At 30.9% G+C, this 26,954-nt stretch overlaps 1 protein-coding gene across 12 annotated transcripts in view; it reads right to left on the reverse strand.

Moving 5' to 3' along the window:
• The window catches only part of SNTG1 (syntrophin gamma 1), a 746,957-nt gene that overhangs the window by 195,392 nt on the left and 524,611 nt on the right, over positions 1-26,954 (reverse strand). For all 12 annotated transcript variants that reach the window (XM_036232864.1, XM_036232861.1, XM_036232854.1 and 9 more), the window contains one exon: positions 7,315-7,417. In XM_036232864.1, coding sequence (XP_036088757.1) covers positions 7,315-7,417 — 103 coding nt within the window. The remainder of the gene's footprint in view (positions 1-7,314; positions 7,418-26,954) is intronic.

Consider the following 26,954-nt stretch of genomic DNA (forward strand, 5'->3'; position numbering starts at 1 on the left):
AATTCTATAGTTTTTCTGATGTTAACAAGGGAATCATACCCCTTTTTGCTATACTAGTCTGGAACAAGTTTTTTGACTCTTTAAATCTTAAATATTTTATTATTTTGTTTGAGCTACTTTTCCTGTTGATGTTTATCTGCATTTCTTTTATGAGATAATGATTTTAATGCACACACAATTTACTTTAAAGCTTATATCCATTTTGATTTTAATAAAAACATAACGTATCTCATTCTGTGAATGCCTCTATAGCATTCCTTTGAGTAAAATTTAAAGATAGGGTTAAAAGGATCAAATATGTGGTGGCAGAAAGAAGTCTAACTATGGGAGGTGAACACACAATACAATGTACATATATGCCTTACTGTTAAATTGTATACCTGAAACTTACTGGGTTTTGTTAACTAATGTCATCATACATACATACATACATACATACATACATACATACATACATAAAATCATGAACCTAAAAAGAAAGAAAAGATTTGAATGTAGGAACACAAAGAAAATAGGTATAAATTTAAAAATGTATGCTTACATTTTGAGACATTAGAAATGAAAGAAAAAATTAAACAGAATAAATAGAAGACTGAAAATAACAAAAATAAAAGTGAAAAATAACGAAATAGAAAATAACATTCAAAATTAACCAAGTCAAATATGGATTCCTTGAAAAGATTAATAAAACCCATAGTACAAATTATCTGATAAGAGAGAGAAAATACAAGGCACCAACACCAGGAATAAAGGAGGCAACAGTACTGCAAGCCAACACATATTAAAAGGGAAAATCAAAGCATAAAATGAATAATTTTAATCAAATTTATTGATAACTTAGTTGCAGTAGACAAGAACATTGAAAGAAATTTTACCAAAACTTACAATAATAAACTTAACACTGTGTTTACAAATTAAATCAGTAAAAATAATAATAATAATAATAATAATAATAATACTTCATTATTATGTGGCATTTATCCTAGAAATGTAAGCTTGATTTGGCATTCAAAATCAATTTTTAAAAGGTCATCATATCAAAAGAATTTTTAAAAAATCTAAATAGATTAAAAAAATTGAGGCAATTCAACATCGACTTATATTTAAAAAGAAAGAAAAAAAACAAAAGTAAAATCCTCAATAATAGAGCAATAGAAGGCAAGTTCCTCAATCTAGTAAAGGACATCTTTAAACACCTATAGTTAATATTATACGTAATGATAAAAGACTGAAAATTTCCCCTCTGCTATCTTCAACAAAAAAAGGATGTCTGCTCTCAATACCTTATTCAACATTTTACTGGAGGTCCTAAATATTGGAATAGGAGAAGAAAAAGGAATTAAAGCATATAGTTTGGAAAAGAATAAGTAAAACTCATTATTTTCACATGATATAATATGTAGAAAAATTTGAAGAAGAACAGAAAGTTCTGCAATTAATAAGAAAATTGACTATGTTGTAAAATATATCAATATATAAAAATGTATTTCTGTATGTTAACAAAAAATTAGAAAATGAAATCTTTAAAATACCATTCATAAATAAAGTAGAAAAACATAAAATGATTAAAAATAAAGTTAATGAAAGATTCACAAAACTTCTTCACTGAAACATTAAAATATTGCTGAGAAAAATTAAAATATAAATAAATCAAAGGTATGTTATGTTCATAGAGTAAAAGATTTAAAGTTCTTAGGAAGTTCATTTTTCAAATTTTCTATAAATTTAATTTAGCTCTATTCAAAATTATTTTACCAGAAATTGACAAGCTATTTCTAAAATGTATACATGATGTAAAGGACTTAGAATAACCAACAACCTTAAAACAGTGCAAGGTTGAAGAACCTATCTTAAGGGATGTTTTAAAGACATTCATTATAGGCATACCTCAGAGATGTTGTGAGATCAGTTCCAAACCACTGAAATAAAGTAAGTATATATAATGTTATGTTTACATTACTGTGGTCTATCAAGTGTGTAATAGTGTTATGCCTAAAAAAAGAAAAGAAAAATAAAAAACAATGTGCACACCACCACACCACTTTATTAATAAAAAATGCTAACCATCATCTGAGCCTTTAGTAAGTTGTAATCTTTTTCCCTGGTGGAGGGTCTTGCCTTGATATTGTTAGCTGCTGACTGATTAGTGTGATGATTGCTGAAGATTGGGATTGCTATGTCAATTTCGTAAAATAAGCCAACAAAGAAATTGTCTGCATCAATTGACTCTGGCTTTCATGAACTATTCCTCTGCAGCATGCAATATTGTTTGATAGCATGTTACCTGCTGTAAAACTTCTTTCGAAATTGGAGTCAATCATCTCGAAACCTGCTGATGCTTTACTAAGCTTATCTAATCTAAATCCTTTGTTGTTATTTCAGCAACATTCACAGCATATTCACCGAGTATAGATTCCATCTCAAGAAACCACTTTCTTTGCTCAACCATAAGAAAAAACTCTTCAACCACAAAAGTTTTATTATGATATTGTAGCAATTTAGTCACATCTTTACACTCCACTTCTAATTCTTATTCTCTTGCCAACATATCTACAGTTGCTTCCACCACTGAAGTGTTGAAATCCTCGGTTATCTATAAAATTGAATGTTCTTTTTCCAAATTCCTATTAATGGTCATAGTTTAAACTTTTCTCAATAATCACACATACTTTTAAATGACATGTAAAATGGCAAAAACAAATTTTGGAAAGTTTTCAATTTATTTTGTCCGGTTTCAATAGAGGAATGCTATCTAGTGCAGTACAACTTTATGAAATGCATTTGTTACATAGTAAGATTTACTCCTTGAAATATGAGCTGTAGAATGAACATTGTGTTAGCAGAAATTAAACAACATTAATCTTGTAAATCTTCATCAAAGCTCTTAGGTGACCAGGTATATTGTCAATGAGCAGTAATATTTTGAAATAAATCTTTTTTTTCTGAGTGGTAGGTCTCAACATTGAGCTTAAAATATTCAGTAAATCATGTTATAAACTGATATGCTATAATCCAAGCTTCATTCCATTTATAGAGCACAGGTAGATTATATTTAGCATAATTCGTAGGGGCCATAGGATTTTTCGGAATGGTAATGAGCTTCGATCTAAAATGACAAGGCAATCGACCTGTCCTTTGAAGCTTTGAAGCCAGATACTGATTTCTTGTTTCTACTTAGGAATTTCAGTTATAAATTGTGGCCTTCCTCTGGATTAATCTTTAGCTTAATGGAATGTTGTGGCTGGTTTTGTCTTTTATCCAAACCACAAAAACATTCTCTATATAAACAATAAGGCTGTTCCATTTTGTTGTCATCCATGTAATCACAGGAGTAGCACTTTTAATTTCCTTTAGTAATTTTTTTTTGGCATTCACATTTTTGATAGATACATGACTGTTCTTTTCACTTGAACACTTAAAGGCCATTTTAGGGTTATTAATTGACCTAATTTCAATATTTTGTGTCTCAGGAAATAGGCCTGAGAAGAAAGAGAGAAATGGAGAAATTGCCAGTCAGGTAGAGCAGTAGGAACACGCATGACATTTATCAGTTAAGTTCACTGTCCTATAGGGGCACAGTGTGTAGCACTCCAAAACAATTACAATACAAAGGTGTCCTACTTCTATTCAACATAATATTGGAAGTCTTAGCCACAACAATTGGGCAAGAAAAAGAAATAAAAGGCATTTGAATTGGAAAGAAAGAAGTAAAACTGTCATCATTTGCAAATGACGTGATACTATATAGAAAAAAAATATCCTAAAGAGTCACCAAAAAACTATTTGAACTAATAGATACATTGAGTAAAGAATTCAGTAACAGGATACAAAGTCAATGTTCAGAAACTTGTTGCACTTTTGTATGATAATATAAGAAAGAGAAATTGAGAAAACAATCCCATTTATGATTGTATCAAAAATTAAAAAAAAAAAACATAGGAAAAAATTTAACCAAGGAGACAAAAGATCTGCATTTGAATTATTTTAAGACACCAAAAAAAGAATAGGAAGACAATAGAAATAAATGGAAACATATACCATACTCACGGATAGGAAGAATTCATATAGTTAAAATGTCCATATTATTCAAAGCAATCTATAGATTTAATGCAATCCCAATCAAAACACCAATAACATTTTTTAAAGAACTAGAATAAATAATCCTAAAATTTATATGGAACCACAAAAGACCCTAAATAGACAAAGCAATCTTGAGAAAGACGAACGAAGTTGGATGTATCATGCCACTTGATATTGAACTGTACTACAAGATTATAGTAATCCAAATGGTAGTATGGTGCAAGCATAAAAACAGACATATAGAACAATGGAACAGAATAGAAAACCCAGAAATAAACTCACATCTGTATGGTCAATTAATCTATGACAAAGAAAGCAAGAGTATACAATAGAGCAGAGACAATCTTTTTAATAAATGGTGTTAGGAAAACTGAACAGATACATGTGAAAAGATGAAACTAGGTCACTTTTTTACACCATGTAGAAAAATAAACTCAAAGTAAATTAAAGACTTACATGTAAGACCTGAATCCATAAAATTCCTAGAAAAAATAGAAGTTAGTTCTTTGACCTTGCTCCTAGCAGTAATTTTTTGGATATATTTCATTGGGCAAGAGTAATCAAAAAAAAAAAAAAAAAAAAAAAAAAAAAAGAAAAAAAAAGAAAGAAAGAAATGGAAGTGCATCAAACAAAAAAATAAACAAAAAAGTTTTTACATGGCAACAAAATAAAAATACAACCTACTAAATGAGAGAAGATATTTGCCAATGATACAGCTCATAAAAGGTTAATATTCAAAATATAGAACAAATTCATACAAACTAACACTAAAGAGACAAAATGTCAGATTAAAAAAAATATGCAGGGGACCTGAACAGACATTTCTTCAAAGAAGATATACAGATGGCCAATAGATATATGAAAAGATGCTCAACGTCACTAATCATCAGAGAAATGCAAATCAAAACCACAATGAAATATCACCTCATACCTATAATATTATCATCAATAAATCAACAAACAAGTGTTGGTGAAGATGTGAAGAAGAGAGAACCCTTGTACCATGCTGGTGAGATTGAAAATTGACTGAAAATTGTTACTGCCTCTATGGAAAACAGTTTGAAAGTTCTTCAAATGATGAAAAATAGAATGAGCATATGATCTAACATTTCCACTTTTGGGTATTTAATCAAAAAAATTCAGAACACTAAATAAAAAATATATATGCATACCTATGTTCATTACAGCCAAGATACAGAGGCAACTTAAGTGTCCATCGACAGACAATTAGATAAAGAATACAATGGAATATAACTCAACCATAAAAAAGAGTTAAATCTTACATTCATGACAACATGGATGGACCTGGAAGATATCATGCTAAGGGAAGTAAATCAAACAGAGAAAGTCAAATATCAGGTGATTTTACTTTATCAGTACAATCTAAAAACGAAAATAAATGAAAAAAAAAAACAGAACAAATTCTTAGATATAGAGAAAAAACTGATAATTTTCATGTGGGAAGGGATTGTGAGGCTGAGTATAAAAGGTGAGGGGATTAAGAAATACAGATCAGCAGGTACAAAATATTCATGGGGCTGTGAACTATAGCATAAGAAATATAATCGATGATATTGTAATATGTATGTATAGTGTCAGGTGGGTACAAAATTTATCTAGAAGGTGGTCACTTCTTAAGTTATATAAATGTCTAATCACTATGCTGTACACTTGAAACTAATATAATATTGAGTGTCAACTGTAATTGAATATAAATTTTTTTCCAAAATAAAACAGTCTAAAAAAAATTAAAAACTGAAAACTTAAGAAAATTTAGATAAAAAATATAGTTATACACAATCTAAGTGAAAATGTTTGTAGCATATATAACTGACAAAAGGCTTGTATATAGAATATATTTTTAAAATTTTTGCAATGCTGTAATATAAAGACCTACAAATAGAAAAATGAGGAAAAGACTTGAATAAAGACTTTTCAAAATAAGATATGCAAATGGCAATCAAATATGCAAATTAACATAATAAAGAGCTAATCATCATTACTCTTCAGGGAAACAATAATTAAAACTATGACAATATACTACTACATGCTCAATCTAATAGCTAAAAAAATCTTTGACTATCAAATATTTGAATAATTATAGAGCAACTAGAATGCTCATACACTTGCTTGAGTAGAAAGTGAGAGTGTTTATATATATATATGCTCATTTTGGAAACATGTATGGCATTTTGTTAATAAGCTAACTATATATATATCCTGTAACTCAGCTATTCTACTTCTAGGTACTTATAATAGTGACATAAAATTGTAAGACTTTCAAAGCCTTGAACAAAAATGTTCATAGTAGCTTTTTTAATAATAGCAAAATACTAGAAACAGTTATGTTGTCTATTGACAAGAGAATTCATTATCAAACTTTACTATATTCATATAACGGAATATCACAATATAACAAGTGATTATACATAAGAAGCCAGATAGAAAAGAATAAATACAATATGATTCCATTCCATACAGTTTTCGATAAAGCAAAAACTAAGACATGATGATAAGGAATAAAGTTAATAGTTGTTTCTGGTGGTGTTATTTACTGGGAAGAGGAACAGAAGAACCACTCTGCGATTTAGGATAGTGTGGAGTAAGCCAATGTGTGCATCTTTCAGAATCGTTCCAATTACACATTTAAGATATTTGAATTTCTTTGCATGCAAATTATGTCTCAGTTAAAAATATATTTTTATTTTTACCAAGAATATTATAAAATATACATTTTATTTCATTATATACAAATAATACAAAAATTTTTAAGTGGGCCTTATAAAAATTATTATATATCCACATAGACAGGTGTATCCTTTGATCTTGCATTTTCATCAGGACAACTTACGTGTAAATGCTTACGTGTAAATGCTTTAGCAAGTCCAGTAGCCGAATAAATGTATATCAACTTTTAGTTTCAGAAAATATATTCATCAAATATTATTAATAAAGTTTAATAGATATACACAATGTATATATTTGATATCATACTTATTTTTAATAAAAAATGCTTCTCAAATTATAGAGTAAGAAAACTGTAAATGTAATGAATAAATTTTGAAACAAAATTAACATCTGTTCTTTTTGTATAAAGAATAATAGAATGACTTGCGACATAAAAAATGTTTGTATTCAGGCAGAAATCCCAATTTAAAAAAAATTACTAATTACTGTCAGGATATAGTAAATATGGTGATGTGAACATTTTACTTAGTCTTCATAAATGCTTACATGCACAATCTTCATTCAGTGGTAGTTTGAGGAAAGCAGGTGCTCTTTTTAAAAAAGACACTGTTAAGGTTACTTCTTCTCCAGCATTCCTAAGAACTTGTACCTAAAATACAAAAGCATGAAAAAATACCATTATCAGTATGTTTACAAAATTTTTATATAATTACAAAACCTCCTTCTACCATTCTGTGGTTGCCTGTTCACTCACAATATCATCATCTTCCATTCACATTTTTGGGATTGTCTTGAATTTACAGTCTATAAGGCAAATATGAAGAATTTTTAAGTCTACAGAAAGATGCAATGCTCAAACCACTATATTTAGTAATTTAACAAATATTTATTGAGCATCTATTATGCAACATTTGGAAATATACAAATCAATGACTTTATATATATATATATCATTCAGAGTGCTAATTCTACTTAAATCAAATCGCCCCAATTCACTGATATCCTTGCAAAAAATAAATAGGTTTTGTTTTCCTATTATATTATCATTTATGTTTCTTTTCTTGAAAATTTAGAAAAATAATGAAGGCTATCATTATCAATAACTCGTGACATTTTCCAAATGATGTAATTATGAGGTCTAGATCTATCAGTTAAAATAATGACAATTTCTCAAAACATCTAAAATAAATGTAAAGAATGCTAAAAGAATTACAAAAAGCTGAAGATTTATTTATTGAAAACATAACTGGAAAAGACGTAGGTATATTTATAGTTTTGAAAATATCACATAAACTAAGAGGAGAATTAAGACTATTTAGCAAATAGCAGTTAATAAACATGGGGAAATAACTGGTTATGGAACATATACAAAATGTGCTCAACTTCAAGTCATGAAAGAGTTGGCTATCTAAATGATTTAAAATAACTCTGGTCCCAACAAGATGACATAGTGTCATTTTGCCCTGCTCATCCCTAGTAAGCACAACCACAAATACTAAAAAAATAAATAAATAAATGCAAAGGACAACCAAAGTAGAATTCTGAAAATTAGAAAGAAAATGAAGAACTGATTAGTGGCCCCAAGACTAGAGGAACAGGACAGATGAGGGCTGTCTTAAACGTTCTTACCAAATACAGAAATTATCTACCCACTGCTGTGTAAAACCTTTCTTTATTCACTTAATGGCACCAGGAACCCAACCTGGAAAAGCTATTTTGACCTCGAACAGCACCAAGAGTGAACAGTAGGTCCCGCTGACACAAGTTAAATCATTCAGATAGATAGATAACAGGTGGATTATTTGTTTATCTCCATTAGAAATCCTGAAAGGACATTTTTGTCAAATTGAGCTGCATTTATAATAAAAATGATAAGAAAAATAAAAATAAAAGAAAACCTCATGATAATTCTTGAATATATCTGGCTATTACCTGAGCCTAGTATTGTCTTTTCCTACATATTTGTATAGCTGAATTTTATCTCCTTCTACTCTGCTCCAAAACCATCCTGATGAATCTTACCTTTATAGTTATTTAAATTATAGCTATACAAATATTTCTAACCTTTTTTATTTGCTTTACCTGTCATTTTTCATGCCCACTAGCACCTTCCGACCTACCTTGTACTGTGGCAATCTGCTATTGTCTGTCCCTACTCCATGAAAATGTGTGTTAGACAAGGGCAACAAGCTATATCTTGTCCACAGATGTATTCTAAAAGCTTAGCATGGTATCTGGCCCCTAAAATGTCTTCATTAAATAGACTTGAATGAATAAACTTAATAAAGTCAATTTTAAAAGTGATCAAAATTATCTTGAATGTTAAACCAATTAAATCCTGTCAATTAAAATCAGGTACTAGATAAAGATGTCAACTGTCTTCAAAAATATTTTATGAGTTCTTGCAAATACAATATAATAAGAAAATAAAATTACTTTTTATAAATATTAAGAAAATAAAATTATCTTTATGAAAAATATAATCATTTATTTAAAAATATTCCACTAAAATGCTAATTAGAATTTAAGCACGACAACTGTAATGTAAAACACCCTTTTCTTACACTAATAATAAATAGTAAAAAAATATTAAAAATCAGAGGTAAAGAAACCTATAAAATCTGTAAGAATTTAATGAATAGGGCATAGATTACTTTGAAGAAAACTGTAAATTCTCATTGAAGGACAGAAAATAAAATCTGAACCCTCAGAAGTATATGACTTATACTAAAGTTTTTTATTATAATAAAGTAAAAAAAAAATTCTTAAACATCCCCTAGAACATCCAATAAATGCTTTAAAAAACAATAGTAGTAGTGTTTAGGTGTAGTTGAAATATCAACATCTGAATATGCTATTAAGACATATAATCAGAAGGATATTGATAGACAAATAGACAATCAGTAGAAATGGGTAGAAACTTTAAAATAGATCTTGTGTACTAGAATGTCTAATACATAATAAAGATATATATATATTTTTTAATCTAGTGTTCAAAGGACTGGTTATCACTAATAGTGCAGACACCACTGGCATTTTTTTTAGAAAAGAACAAACTAGGATGCTATTTAGAGGTTACACTAACAACACATCTTAATGAATTAAAAAGTTAAATATAAACAATACTACCAAAATAATGTTGTAAGAAACTATATAGGAGTGAGAAGAATATATTAAACAAGACAACAACTCCAGAACTTAGATGAGATAGCTATATCTGTAAAGCTATATAGGTAGATAGACATGTACAAAAATGTAAATTTTTGCAACAGTTATGCCTGTTCTTTAATGTTAGCAAAATTAGTTACTTCTTTCAAAAAAAAATGTAAAGACAACTGTTTTTTATTTTGTTTTCTTTTTATTTGTTTGTTTTGGTCCAAATTTTTATAAGCACTTCTTACAGAAGGCCACTGTTCATTTAACCCTTGACATTATGCTTTTTTGAAAGAAAAGTTCCATGGTTCTTAGATTTGCTGAGGCCAACAAATAGTGAACAGTTTTCAGGTTCATTTCACTCTTGTACTGGAAAAAAGCATGAAGAATAATATGCTGGAATCTTGCATTTCATTAGATATTAATTATAGTTTAAACAATAGAAATAAAACTAGACCAACGTGGTAAATGCTGGCTGTATTATAGCAGGGGCTCCACCCATCCTGACTTGACTATCACTATTATTCTTAATTAACCTACACGCATATCAATGGTTCTTTAAATACTACACTATCAGAGATGACAACACAAAATGCAACATTAAAATATTTCAACAATAACTCAATATGATGATTTGTTCTGTAGTGAATATTAGGCCACAATATCTGACCAATAAATTCTTTTGATTTGTTAATTTGTATCTACTAAAAGTTTTATATTCAGTTGTATGTTTAATGATTTATGTATATATAAATGAATAATATGTCATCAAGTGTGCAAGTTACAATGCAACCTTAAGTTTATAAAATAAAGCCTGTGAAGTAAACAAGGCAAAAGTTATTACCTATTATTTTACAAATGAGAATTTAAGTGACTTGTTCAAATATAACAGCTAATATGTAATAGATTGAAAAGTAAAACTACATGTGTAAATGAGTTCTCCATTCTTCCCAACTGAGCCATTTTTCAAAAAATTCAATGGCTTTTATTTAATGGCAAATCTTTAATATTTGTTTTGAAAGTATATTTGACTCTCAGTAATTTGGACATGATATTCACCATCTCTCAACTTCCACATATCCCTTCATCTATAGTTACATGGCACCACCTCACTGTCCTCCTTCTGAGAGAGAGATAGAAGACATCCACTCAGGTACCAGAAAACAAGATAAAATGGAGTATGTAGCTTCTTTCTAAATTGTTAAGACTGTTACTTACTTGTGCATATTTTCTTTTTGAGATTGATAAATAGAGTTTGAATCAATACAGCAAACATACATCAAGTGTCTACCATATTTGGAACATCTTATTATGTAATGTAGAATGTGCAATATTGATATGAGAATGATAAAGCCCTTTATTCCAGAGACTATCAAACTAGTGAGAAGACAAATACTCAAAATAAATTAAAAAGGAAAAGAAAAGTATATAAGGAAGATTTTAAAAAGTAAATAGCATATGTAAATTATTCAGATACAAATTTAGTCAGCATCATAGGCATCACAGTATTTATTCTAGTCACTCTGCTAATAACATCACTAAAGTTTTGTACACTCTTCTTATTGCTTAGCATGATAGAAAAACAAATAAAAACAAAAACTTCACAATGCGAAGGTCTCAGCCACCAGTTTCTGCAGTTATCTCATTGTTCATACTTCAGAGATCATCAGTGACTTTGTCAAATTAGTAAATTAGCAAAAATAATAGGTAATAATTACCATCCCAAATGTAATCAAATCTTTCCTGAGGTCCTGAAATATTCAAACCAGACCTTTATGTTTGAATGTCCCCCACCTTCCTTCAATAATGGAAAGTACATTTATAAAATGGAGTTATTGTACAGTAATAAAGTATATATATTTTCTTCAGATTTCAGAGGAAGGGGAAGGAGGACATATTTTACAGGCTAAAAATATTGTAACATATTTTAATGTGTAGCTATGATATATTTGAGGTTGAAAAGTGAGGTATAGAACATCTCTATATTTAAGAAAACCCATTATTTAATATACAGATGATATTATTTTGTATAATCACATTGGACTGAAATGCACATGTGTATTCTAAATTTAAAATATTAAAACCACAGCTACATGAATGTCCAATTTGTAAATAGTGCACCAGATTTAAGTAGAATTCTTTAAGAAAAAAGAGATATTGTAACATTATTTTTATTTCTTAGAATTCTGTATAAGATTATCTCATATAAAATGAAGATTTGTCAAGATTTGAAAAACAAAGTTAAACATTATCACACCTCCATTAGATGTGCAGTTGCAACATACAGATACTAAATATCTGTTTATACATATTATCAAAACATGTTTGCACAACATAAACCCAATAAGTAAATATTTTAGAAATGCTGGTGCTGTTTTTTTTTTTGCCATATATTGTTATTTCATTCTACTGCATGAGTCATTGAAATATGTTATTCTGAATTTGAAATGCCATCCCCTGTGATGCTCATTGAGTACAGTACAAATACTCTGATACCAATTAGCATCATTGTTAGGGCCACCAGAATAGGCTGTGACAGCATTTCCTTGGTAACTGAAGTTTGTGTGGGGGGAAAAACACAGCTGTACTGCCATTAGAAAACAGTAATTTTGGGGGGAGTCTGATAATTTAAAATACTTGAAAATGTGTATGTCTCAAATATAATACATTAAATGACTAGGGAGAAAATAATCTGCCTTATATGTTGCTAAATACATGAAGAAAATTATATTAATTAATAATGACTTCAGATTTTAGTCTTTACAGAAATCTCTCATATACAAAAAATATGTTGTATATATGACAATTGTACAAGCCATAAGGTGTTTGTAAAATTGTTAGGTAGTTTGCCAGACATGAGGAGTAGGGGAACAAAGGAATAGGTTCCTAGCCTGGAGACTGCCCAAAGAACATCCTGTTGGTAATAAGAGAATCATGCCTGCGTCTCCAGAGACAAACGACAGGACGGCCATAATCTTAACTGGTTTAATCCAGCCATAGACACCTATGCAGGAGGTAATAGCCTAAATTGCCCATAATCTAAGCCTCATTATACTATTATTATAATACCATGTTTATCCTGGAAGTTCATAGATCTAATTGTAACAGACTGAATTCTGGGTAAGAACATGCACAATAGGCAAAGTGTTATACAGTAGCCAAGTGCCAATCAAAATGACCTTACTTGCCAATCACCTAAGAATGCCTTTGGAACCACCCATCACAGTCTAAATAAAATTCAGAGATCCCCACTTTTGAGTTGTTACAACACTGTTAAGCTCTCTTCGCTAAAACCATGGTCTTCTTTGCAGCATGTTTTGTCTTTCTAAAATAAATCTTTTCTAAATCTCACTGACCTGTGATTCTTCACTGTGTCAATAAGAAAGAAACAAGGAAAAATGCTAATTACACTTCTCCGCCTTTATTCCTTTCCATTCCTTCCATTGACATGGAAGTTCAAATCGTCCCCAATGGTAACAAAGTTATGTGTGATACATGTACTCTACAAGATGCATGTACTTTATTTGGAAGTCATGTTATATTTCCATCTTACTTATATGGAAATTACTAAAAGTACGTAGGGATGACCCTTGAAAAAATTATAAACAATTGTTTTTCTACTTTGTCATATTGAACTTCTCTCTAGTCTACTTTCTACTTATATTTTATCAGAGTTTCTAATGACACTCCTGCAATGTAATATCTGAATGACAAAACAAAGAAACAAACAAAACAAAACAAAACAAAACAATCAAACACCCAGTCTTCAGGAAATCTCTCTGTTCATGCACTCCATCTCAGGCTAAGACTTCATTCTCATACTCATTCCTCTCCAAACCATCCGCTCAAACCAAAGGAATTGCCAGAAAAGGGGTAAATGCATCAGTGACGATATATTTAAAATATTTTGGTGCCAGCCTATTTTTATATTAGCCTTCACATGTCTTAAATCTGCATTTTGTCAGAACACATTTGGAATCTAATGTATCTTTTGTGACTTTGTTTGGTAACGAAACTTATACTATCTCTTTAAATAAAAAGAAATAAATTAATGCCAGTTTCAGAAATCTATAAGCTATTCACTTAAGAGGTAAAATTGAAATCGTTCATTTAGAGGGTTTAAAAGAATGAGTGTTCATTGAGATTATGTGAACCCACAGATAATACTTTTAACTGAAACAATGTTGGAGAAAACAACTGATTAATTCTCACAAACATTTCCTTTGAAAAGCAAGTGCTAAATAGGTGAGAATAAGGGAAGGTGGACTCCCTGCCTAGCTGGGGTGTTAAAGACACTAGAATCAGGTCTTATAAATCCCCTATTTCATCCCTCCTTTCTTAGTTATATTTGAAGTCCTGAGTACAATAAGAGTTAATGTTTCTTAGTAATTAGAGGAAAGGAAAAAAGCTGCTTTTACTTCCATACTTATTATTGCTCTATCTCTATAGCAACCTGAAGCACCAATAACCCAGACAGAACTTCACAACTACAGCTTAGTGAGAGAAAAGAGGAAGCATTGGAAAGACATGTTGATAGACTGATTGGGGCAACAATTTGTCAGATCACTGAACTGGGAAATCGCTGCAACAGTGCTGCTGATTCTGTTTCTATTTTAGTTTTATAAACTGGAGACTCAATAAAGTTGTCTCTAACATATAGCATTGCTGGGCTGAAATCTAGGACTAGCACTGTTTCTGTTCACTACTGAACTGATCATCTCACTTCTATTACAGTGCAGAAATCACAAAAACAATAGCAACACATTTTGCATTGTAAAGGGAATCAAACAAAACAATAAAGTATGCCTTCTCTTTGATATTGCTTTGTGAAAGAAACTGAAAAGGAATGCTTAAACATTTTCCAAACCAATCATCAAACTCTCTTTGATATAACTAAGAGATATATTACAACTATTGACAAAAAAAAAAAAAAAAAATCAGAGAGATACTAAAAGTTCTTTCTTTCAGTCCAGAGTAACAAAGTGGAAAACAAAGGGCAGGTTTCTTGTTATATATATACATGTATATAATCAGTGGGTTTTAACAGAAAAATAGTAAAGGTTTTGAATTTCATTTGATAGAGTCATAGTTATTTGTTACTCAGTAAGTATAATATTTCATAGTTCTTGAATATATGGAGCATGATCAATTGTAGGGACAGAGAAAAAAACAAAATAAATCATACATTACTTATTGTCTATCACTAGCATCTGATAATACCTTACATTGCATGCCTTCAGACTATTACTACTCTGTTTTGTGGGTGCTGTCGTCTTAAACTATAAACTCTACAAGGAGAAAAGAGAGCCTCTAGTATAACTTTTTGTCCAAGAGAATGTTATGTGTACATAGAATATTTGATACTCGCTTATTAATAAAAATGATAGTAATTATGATTTTGTGTTCCTGACAGTTTTTGTTATATCACCTTAAAAACAAGTACGCATTCTCTCATTTTTATAAACTATAATTCTTTCAATTAAATATTTTATATTGTTAAATATAAAGTGATTTCTGTTGTAAAATTAAAAATATTTTATAATCATTATTAGACAATACAAAATATTCCATATCTGACCACTGAAATATAACTTTGTAAAGAATATAAAACATCTTTGACCAGACCTTCAACATTAAGTCAGTATGACAGAAACACTTTAGAGATTATAAATGTTTTCTGAATGTTTTATGTTAACATTTTTATGCCCCTAAAACTTTATCTCATCTAATTATTTTAATGATAACTAGCAATGTGTGTCCATTTCTTTCATCAAGTTTGATACCTTAAGTCAGAGGCTTGTGAATTTGTGCAAGCAGCTCCCCTTGGTAAATACTAAATAAATTTAAGCAAATCAAGCAAAATAGCTCCAACTAATGCGATGAATTTAGACATATTTATTTATTTAAAAAGCTTTTTTAAGTTTATTGGGATAACATTGGTTAATACAATTATATAATTTTCAGGTGTACATTATAATTTGACATCTATACATTCTACTATGTGATTACCACCTAGAGTCCAGTTGCCTTCGGCTACCGTATATTTGATCCCCTTTATCCACTTCGCCCTCCCCCAAACTCCCTATATTTGACCCCTTTTACCCTGTCTAATTCTTCCCACCTCTCCTACCCCCTACTCTCTGGTAACCACTAGTCCATTGTCCATGTCCCTGAGTCTCTGTTTGTCCTGTTTATTTGTTGCTTTTAGATTTATATCCCACATAGAAGTGATATCATGTGATTTTCAACTTTTTCAGTTTGGTTTATTTCCTTAGTATGATTACATCGAGGTTCATGCACATTGTCGCAAGTGGTAGTATTTCATCTCTTCTTATGGCTGAGTAATATTCCATTGTATATATGTACCACAGCTTCTTTAGTCAATCATCTATTGTAGGACACGTCAGTTGCTTCCATATCCTAGCCACTGTGAATAGAGTTGCTATGAGCATCAGTGTGCAAATATCTTATCACATATAGGTTTTCAAGTCTTTGACGTAAAAACCCAGTAGAGGGATTGCTGAATCATATGGTAGATCCATTCTTAGTTTTCAATCCTTAGTTTTTTGAGGATCCTCCATACTGTTTTTCATAGCTAGCAATGTTGAAAATCTTTTCATATATTTGTTGACTATTTGTATGTCCTCTAGGGAGAAGTATTTGTTTAGGTAATCTGCCCATTTTTTGATTGAATTGTTTGTTTTTGTTGTTGTTATTGAGTCATATGAGTTCTTGGTATATTTTGGATATTAGGCCCTTGCCGCAGGCGATGCTTACAAATATACTTTCCCATTCAGATGGTTGTCTCTTTACTTTGTTGACAGTTTCTTTTGCTGAGCAAACTCTTTTTAGTTTAATGTAGTCCCATTCATTTATTTTTGCTTTTACTTCCCTTGCCTTTGAGGTCAAATTCATAAAACCCCCTTTAAGTCCAAGGTCCTTGAGTTTAGTTTCTATTTTCTTCTATAGATTTTATTGATTCTGGTCTTCTATTTAGGTCTTTAATCCATTTGAGTTAATTTTGGTGTGTGATGATAGATAACAGTCTAGTTTCATTCTTTTGCAGGTGGCCTTCCAATTCTCCCAGCGCCATTTATTGAAGAGGCTTTCCTTTCTCCACTGTATGTTTTTGAAATTTTTGTCGAAAATTATTTCCCAATATAAATATGGATTTATTTCTGGACTCTTGATTCTGTTCCACAGGTCCGTGTGTCTGTATTGCTGCCAATATCATGCCTCTTTGATTACTATTGCTCTGTAGTATATTTTGAAATTGGGCAGAGTGATGCCTCTAGCCTCATTCTTATTTCTTAGTATGACTTTGGCAATCCAGGGTCATTTGTGTTTCCATACAAATTTGATGATTTTTTAATTCTATTTATTAAAAAATTCTGATGGCATTTTGATGGAAATTGTATTAAATCTGTATAATGCTTTAGGAAATATGGTCATTTTAGCTATGTTGATTCTTCCAATCCAAGAACATGGAATATCTTTCCATTTTTTTGTATCTTTATTGATTTAATAGGGTCATGTAGTTTTCATTATATAGATCGTTCACATGTTTCATGAAATTTATTCCTATGTATTTTATTCTTTTTGTTGCAGTTGGGAAAGGAATTAATTTTTCCACTTTTTTTCTGACACTTTCTTGTGGAATCTTTAGGGTTTTCTATATAGAGAAACATGTCATCCACAAATAATGACAGACTGACTCTTCATTTCCTATTTGGATGCCTTTTATATCTTTCTCTTATCTAATAGCACTTGCTAGGACCTCCAATGTTATATTGAATACAATGGCAATAGTAGACAGTGTTGCCTTCTTCCTGATCTTATAGGGAGGTTTTTGTTTTTTCACCATTAAGTATAATATTGGCTGAGGGTTTGTCATATATAGTCTCTATTATGTTGAGGTACTTTCCTGCTATTCTAATTTTGTTAAGTGTTTTGATCATAAATGGATACTGTATCTTGTTGAAGGCCTTTTCTGCATCTATTGATATGATTATATGATTATTATTTTTAATTTATGTAGTGTATCACATTAATTCATTTGCATATGTTAGACCATCTCTGTGCCCCTAGAATGAAGCCCGCTTGATCATGGTGTATAATCTATTTAATATGTTGCTATAATCGGTTCTCTAGTATCTTAAGATTTTTGCATCTGTGTTCAAGAGAGATATTAGTCGATAGTTTTCTTTTTTTTTTTTTTGAGCGTTGTCTTTACCTAGTTTTGTTATCAGAGTAATATTGACATCATAAAATGAATTCAATTTTTTGGAAGAGTTTGAGGAGAATAGGTATTAAATCTTTTTTGAATGCTTGGTGGAATTCTCTGGTGAAGCCATCTAGTCATGAACTTTTACTTTTTGGTAGGTTTTTGATGATTATTTAAATTTCCATACTGCTGATGGGTCTATTTAGATTTCCAGATCTTCATGATTCAGTCTAGGAAGGTTGTATTTTTCTAAGTACTGATCTTTTTCTTCTGGGTTATTTAATTTGCTATTATTTACTTTTTTATAGTATTCTTGCATGATCCTTTAAATTTCTGCCATGTCAATCTTAATTTCCTCTCTTTCATCCCTGATTTTGTTTATTTGTGTCCTTTCTCTTTTTTCTTTAGTGAATCTAGCCAGGAGTTTGTCAATTTTATCAGTCTTCTCAAAGAACCATGTCTTTGCTGTATTTATTTTGTCTATTATTTTGTTGTTTTCAATTTTATTTATTCCTGCTCTAATTTTATTTTTTTACTTCTACTGAATTTAGGCCTCATTTGTTCTTCCTTTTCTATTTCTTTTAAGATGAAGCATTAAGTTATTTATTTGGGCTCATTCTTGTTTTTGGAGATAGGTCTGTAATGATATGAACTTTCCTCTTATGATCGCTTGCTTTTGCTGTGTCCCAAAAGTTTTGATATGTTGTACTATCATTATCATTCGTTTCTATATATTTCTTGATCTCTCTTTTTATTTCTTCCCTTACCCAGTTATTCTTCAGTAGAATGTTGTTTAATCTCCATGTATTTGTGGTTCTTCCTTATTTCGTCAGTTGATCTCGAGTTTCAAAGCATTATGATCAGAGAATATGGTTCGTATGATTTCATCCCTCTTATATTTGTTGAGGCTATTTCTGTGTCCCAGTATGTGGTCAATTCTTGAGAATGTTCCATGTGCACTAAAGAAGAATGTCTATAAGCAACTGTTTTGGGATAGAAGGCTCTGTAAATGTTAATTATATCCAGTGGATCTAATATGTCATTTCAGGATTTTATTTCTTTATTGATTTTCTGTTTGGAGATCTGTCCATATCAGACAGTGGGGTATTTAGGCCCCCTACTACGATAATGTTTCTGTCTGTTTTTTTCTTTAGTTCTGTTAGTAATTGCTTTACATATTTCCGAGCTCTCTGATTGGAAGCACTGATATTGATAAATGTTATTTTTTCTTGGTACATGATTCACTTTATCATTATGAAGTGTCCCTCGATATCTTTCTTCACCTTTTTTATTTTGAAGTCTATTTTGTCTGATATTAGGACCGCCATTTCGGCTCTTCTCTGAATGCCATTTGCTTGAAATGTCATTTTATACTCTATTCAATCTGAGTCTATATTTATCTGGAGACAGCATATGGTTGGGTTTTGTCTGCAACTCTATGCCTTTTTATTTCTGAGTTCAGTCCATGTATGTTTAGGGTGATTAATGAAATATGAAGTCTTCTTATAGCCATTTTATCTTTTGCTTTCTGGTAGATCACTGTTTCCATTCCTTCTTCGTCTTTGTGTTTCTGTTTATTTTGGTTGGCTTTTGTGGGTTTTGCCTCTGGTTCTTGTTTTATGTTTAATACTTCAGTTCTGAATCTTTGGTATGTGGTTACAATCATGAATGTGCAAAAGATAGTTATTTATATACAGTCGTCTATTTTCTTCTGTGCATAACTTATATCCTTTCCCCTTTGTGAATTTGGTTCTTTGAATCCTCCCCTTTTCAGTCATTGTTACCTCAATTTTTCCCTATGTATGCTAAATGTTCATTACTATCTTGCTATAGCAATTCTCTTCGTATTATTTAAGCTTATAATGTCCTGTTCTTAGTAAGGGTTGCACTCCTCTGCTTCTATTTGCTTGATAGTCACTTTACTCCTAATTATGTATTTTTTTTGTTTTGTTTTGTTGTTTTGTTTTAGATGAGCTGACACCTTTCAGTATTTCTTGTAGTGCAGGCCTCATGGTGGAGAATTCCCTCAATTTTTGTATGTCTGGAAAGGTCTTAATTTCTCCTTCATATCTAAAGGAGAGCTTAGCTAGATACATTATTCTAGGCTGGTAGTTCTTTTCACTTAATAGTTTAAATATTTGATTCCATTCCTTTCTGGCTTATAAGGTTTGTGCTGAGAAGTCTGATGGTAATCTGATGGGTTTTCCTTTGTATGTTACCATCTTCTTTCCCCTGGTTGTCCTGAGAATTCTGTCTTTGTCATTGATTTTTGATAACTTTAATACGATGTGTCTTGGTGAAGGCCTTTTTGGGTTGAGATACTTGGGTGTTCCGTTAACTTCTTGAATTCTAAACTTCAGCTCCTTCCTTAGGTTTGGGAAATTCTTGTCCACTGTTTCTCTAAAAATGCTTTCTAGCCCCTGCTCCTTTTCCTTGCCTTCAGTAACACCCATTATTCTTATGTCTCCTCTCCTGATGGTATCATCTAATTCTTTTTCATTATTTTTCATTCTTCAGTTTCTCTCTTCTTTCTTCTGATTTATTTATAGATTTCTGTCTTAGATATCACTGGTCCTTTTCTCCATTTGGTCACCTCTATTTCCCAAGCTGGCGATTTCATTTTTCAGCTCTTGCAGTGTATTCTTCATCTCTGTAAATTGTATTTGGTTCTTTTCGAGTGTTTTAATCTCTTTGCTCTGCTCATTTGGTTATTTTTTCAATGACTGAAATTGTTGATTTGAGTTTTTGGATCTCATTGAGTTTTTTCAGAAATACCACCCTGAATTCTCTGTTATTTAAGTCGTATATTTCTATGTCCGTAAGCTTATTTTCTGAAGATTTTTCTCTTTCTTTCTGAGTTGCCTTGTCACCTTGGTTGTTCATAGTATTTAATGGACTATTTCTGTACCTTGGCATTAATAGAAGTGTATTCTTCCCCCAACCTCACAGAAATATTTATTATATTAAAGGTGTCTCTTCAGCCTGCTGCAAAGAAGGCGCTTTTCTTTTAGTTTCCAGTAGGTGCTGTCTAAGCCTCTTGGATCCCTGCTTCATATAAAGCCTAAATGCCTGTTTTATTTTCTTGCAGGTATTTAATAACATTTGCTACTCTCTGTCAGTCCCTGTCAGTGTTAGCAACAGTTTGGTAGCATTTGATCAGATTCCCCTGGGGCTCTGCAGTGTTCGGTCTCAGAAGGTATGAGGCCAGGGGCCCTGTGGGTTGGGGGTTAAGGGCTGCAGCACAGCCTTGGTTTTGGAACCAGGGTGGATAAAAATCAACTATTGTTTCTATGCTGTCCCGTCCCACTTTTCTGCTTTCTGCCCTGATGATTGGCCCTGCTGCCAGCTGCTAGAAGTTCCGGCACTTCCAGGCAGGCTGATCAGGGAAGTCTCCACACCATCACTCTTCCACCTTCTCCTATAGGGAGCTCCGGCGGCTGTGAGAGGCAGCTTCTTTCTTTCTCCCAGTCTACCAACCAATACCCAGAATTCTGACCTATGGTAGCTCTTATGCACATGCCCCACACCCAGACATGCTGGTGTGCTATTTGTGTGTTTTTTGTTGTTGAGTTTTAGATGTTCAGCTTATTGTTTCAGAGGGAGAGATCTGAGAACATCTCTCACTCCACCATGTTTCCTCTTAGTCCTGGTGACATAATAAAGGCTGGAAGTGTAGCCACCATTTTGCCTTCTGAATTTAGACATATTTATGTCCTGTATATTTTCAAGATATCTCAAGTCAGTGAACTGAAAGTGGCTGCATTTATTCCAAAAGTAACTGCACTCACCTGACCAGGGGCTGAAGCTAAATTTGTTCATTATGGAAAAGATCTCAGAGAAGGAAAAGATGGTAATGTTTTTCAAGGCTTACTTTAGGCTCCACAATCAGAGTGAATATAAATGTGTGTAAGGTGAAGGTAGAAAGAAGGAGGAGAGAGACTTACTAAAGAATGTTACATTGAAGGGTTTATGATGTTGAATCTGATGAGTTAAAGAAAATGTAAGTATTATATTTCAAAGTATTTGATGTGTAGTTCCAGCCGGAGGTATTCTTTCCTTAGATAGATTAAGATCTTCTTGTTTTATGGCATCTATAATTAGTAATTTACCTATTTTCATAATATTTTTTCATCTAAGTTATTGCCCTAATTAAAAAAAAAACATTTACTGAACTTCTACAATAAAAATTACAATAGTATTCATTAAAAGTTCAGGAATATTTAAAATATAAATAAATATTTTTAATTGTTGAGGTCTAGTCAATAGAAACTACTTTAGGCATATCATGCAGAGAAATTTAATCAGGGAATTGGCAGAAAATCTCAACAGAGGAATGAGGCAATGTATAGACTAGCAGCAGCAGAAATCCACAACCACCCTGATAATAAAGCACAACATAAGAGGATGATGTTGTCTGGGCATAGGAGGCACAGTGGTGCTCGACTCAAGATAGGGCTCTCTGTGAAAATAGAGGAAAGGACTCTCCAGTGAGTTATAATGAAGCCAGGATATACAAATATCATGCCATGTGCATCAAAGTGCTCTGCAGATGAGAGGCTAAATAAACAGTGAGAGCCATTTAGAAGGTAGGGTAAAGTTATATGGGAAAAAGAAAGCAACCAAGAAATTCCCCACAATGGGGAAAAATGTAGAGGACGGGTCTTAAGAAATCAATTTCAAATGCTACAAGAGAAGAAGCATTTTTCCGTTAAAACATGACACATTAGAGATTTGGAGCACTTAAAAACACCATTGGACAGTAGGCATCAGAGGAGACTCATATTCAGGACAGAAGGCTGAATATTCAAGACAATTCCTCAACACCCATGATCTATAACATTGAAGAAAAAAGATAATCAAAAACTTTAATTCCCTTTATATTTTTAGAAGAAAGATTATTATAAAAAAACTATCACCAAACTATTTGATCTAAATGGTATGTACTTGTTAAAATTTGAGCTCCGGAGTGAGGCTTTATTAATTAAATTCTATTTCCGCAATTTTCCAGTTGTATAAAATCCAAATAAGTTTTGAAAAAGAATTTTTAAAAATGGTAAGTGGAGGTCCAGATTTCTATTAATTCATTTGTAATCCTCTAGTTCTTTGTAGAAAAAAAAATAAAGACATATTTTAAAACCAGTAGGCCAAGATCTGTTGTCTAAAGCCTTTTTTTTAAGTTGGTAAGAAAATGGTTATGGAAATTGAATATAAGAGTTGTGGGAATTATTTGGGAAAAGTGAGACAAGGATAAAAAGGCAAGATATACAAAAGAGAAGGAAAACTATTTGTTAGACTAGTGGGGCAGCCTAGTTTGAAGTGAGGAGGACATTTCAAGATTTCACCCACTATATATTTATTTATCACATGGATTGTGTCAGTACACAACTCAGTGAATAAAAGAGACACAATTCTCCATTCCAGAGAGCTGACATTCCATGCAGAAGAGAGATAAAGGAAGTAAAAATCAAAGAAAAAGAAAACAATAAAAGATCATGGTAGATTCCCATTCTATTCAGTTTTTTTTTTTTTAATAAACTTCTTTTTAATGTTAGAACCATTTTAGATTTGGAGAAAATTGAAAAAAAAAATAGTACAGTGTCCATACACCCCGCCCCCATTTTCCCCTATTAATGTCTTACCTTAATATTGTGAATTTTTCGTAGTTAATGAACAAATATTGGTACATTCTTATTAACCAAATTTCATAGTTTATTCAGATTTCCTTAATTTTTCTTTAATGTCTTTCTTAGTTATAAGATCCCATATAGAATATCACATTACATTTAGTTGTCATATCTCCTTAAGCTCCTCTTGGTTGTGACAGTTTTCTGACTTTTCTTGTTTTTGATAACCTTAGGTTTTGAGGAGTAGTTGTCAGATATTTCACAGGATATTTATGAATGAGGATTAGTTTATTTTCTCATTATTAGATTGTTTATGTGATTTTGAAAGGATGACCATGGTAGTGACATTGTCCCTTTATTATGTAAATGATGCATGCTATTATCATAACTATTAGTGTTATTTTGACTATATTTAATTGGTTGAGATTGTGCTTGTCAGGTTTTTATGCTCACGAGTTACTTTGTTCTCTCCTTTTTTCATTCCGTACTCTTTGGAAAGATAGTCACTATGTAAAGTCCACACTTAAGAAGTGAGGAATTACATTTCATCTCCATGAATGTGATCTATCTACATAAATTATTTAATATTGTTCTGCACATATTTGTCTATACTTCCGTATTTAATTATTTATTCCATCATTTATTTATACTAGTGAGGGCTTAAAGATATATACTTTATAAAATGGATTGTGATTCAATATTACTTTATTTATTTTATTATTGATATGGTTCCAGTTTGGCCATTAGGAGCAATTTCAATGGACTCCTTTTACCATTTAACATATGTCCATTAATGTTCTGTGTGTGCAGGGGATATAATAAAAATCAGCTAAGTAAGCGATGAATATAAAATTTAGGCTAGTGGTCACATTTGAAAGGCTATGATTAAGATGAAATACACAATCAGTATTTTGGATGGTAGACAAAATTCTTTTTCTTGGCATAGTAATTATTAAAAGGATATTTGTCAAAATAATTTACTAAGCTATGTATTTGTTTTATGTGGTTTTCTGTAGTTGCTTTTTTTTAACCACAAAAATTAAATAAAATTAAAACAAGTAAAATTTACAATAACATTTGAATAATACTAAATGACTCATACATTAAATTCACCTAAATTATACAACTCAGTGGTTTTTAGTATATACATAGAGTTGTGTAACTATCACCACTATCTAATTTTAGAAAATTTTTGTCAACTCAAAAAAGAACCCCTGCTCCTGTTTATATTAACTTATCATTAATCTTTTTCCCTAACCCTAGGCAATTACTAATCTACTCTTTGTCTCTATGGATTGGCCTTTCTGGATATTTTATGTAAAAGAGATTATACCATATGTAGTCTTTTGTGACTAGCTTATTTTACTTAATATGTTTTAAAGGTTCATCTATGTTGTATCCTGTATAAGTACTTTATTGTTTTACTGTCAAATAGCATTTCACTGTATGAATATATCACATTTTAAAAAATTTATTCACCACAGATGTATTGTTTTTATTTTTTGGCTACTATAAATTATGCTACTATAAACATTTGTGTACAAGTTTTTGTGCAGATATAGTTATTTCTTTTGGGTATTTGCTGCAGAAAACCAAACTGAGGAAAATCAAAGACAAAGAAACCCTGAAATAACCCAAAGGATGGGAAAAACAACTTACCCATAGTGGAAAACAGGTTAAAATTACAGCTAACTTCTCATCAGAAACCATGAAAGCAGGAAGTGAGTGAAATGTAATATTTAAGGTGTTAAAAGAGAAAATCATAAGCTTGAAATTCTATATCCTGTGAAACTATTCATCTACATAGAGAAATAAAAGACTTATCAGATATAAAACAATAGAAAATTCCTTACCAGAAGCCCTGGACTGCAAGGAATGTTACGAGAATTTCTTCAGTGATTAAGGAAATAATATGTCAGAAACTCAGATCAATATAAGGAAAGTAAGAGCTTAAGAAATGAATAAAAGTAAGGTATTTTATTTTTATTTTTCTTAATTTATTGGAAACATAACATTTCATTTAAATAGTAATAGTAAGAATGTATGGGATTATTAAAAACTATAGATAAGTGACATGGGTGACAGAATTGTTATAATAGATAAAATAAATAAATTAGAAATATTCCATTATAAGGTCTCTGAATTATACAGGAAGCAGTATAGGGTTATTTAAAAGTGCCTGCAGATTAATTAAAAATATGTATTGGAAACTCTAGGGTAAACACTAATTGTTCTTAATGTAGAGTTGAGACAAAAAGAAGAGAGATAACTGACTCATATCAAAAACTTAATTTAAACCAAGGAAATCAAAAAATAATTAAGGTGGGTAGGTGGTGGAAGGAACAAAGAACAAATGAAACAAATAAAAAAGAGTTATAAACATTGTGGATATTCATTTAGTTTTCATCAATAATAATTTTATATTTGAATGGCCCAAATATATAAGTTATAAAACAGATTGTCAAGGGGATATAAAAGACCAAACTACAAATTCTACACACATAAAAAATAATGTAAAGATAATAGGTTTAAGGTAAGGCATAGAGGAAAATAAAGCTTGTTATTACTAATCAAAGATAGTTGAGGAGATATATTAATTACATACAAAGCAGAGTTCAGAACAAAAGAAATTATTCAGGTTAAATAGGGGAATTAAATAATGATAAAGTGGTAGAATCTTCAAGAATATATAGTAATACTAAACAATCTAACAACACAACATCAATGTATATAAGGCAAATGCTGATAGAACTGCAAGAAAAAATAGATATATCCATTATTATAGTTGTAAACTTTAATAGAGCTTTCAAGGACTGATAGTTCAAGCAGGTAATAATTTAGTATGAATATGAATATGTATTTTCAGTCTCTACTACCTGCATTACAAAGTGTGTTCTCCATTCTCTAAAAACTGTTCTGAACAGTTTTAATGCTTACAGGATGTACTAGAAGATGTTTCAATAAAGTACTAGATATTTGAACTAAACAGCACTAGCTTTCCAGTTGATATAATAGACACTTTCATTGAATACTCCATCTAAAGTCAGCAAAATGCATATTCTTCCCAAGCTCATACGAAAAATAGATCATATTCTAGGTCAGAAAACAAATTTTAGCACATTTAACCAAATAGAAATCACAGGAACTATATTCACGGACAAGAAATTTAAACTAGAAATTAGTAA

This window comes from Rousettus aegyptiacus, unplaced genomic scaffold, assembly GCF_014176215.1.
Source record: "Rousettus aegyptiacus isolate mRouAeg1 unplaced genomic scaffold, mRouAeg1.p scaffold_m13_p_15, whole genome shotgun sequence".
Taxonomy (NCBI): Eukaryota; Metazoa; Chordata; class Mammalia; order Chiroptera; family Pteropodidae; genus Rousettus; species Rousettus aegyptiacus.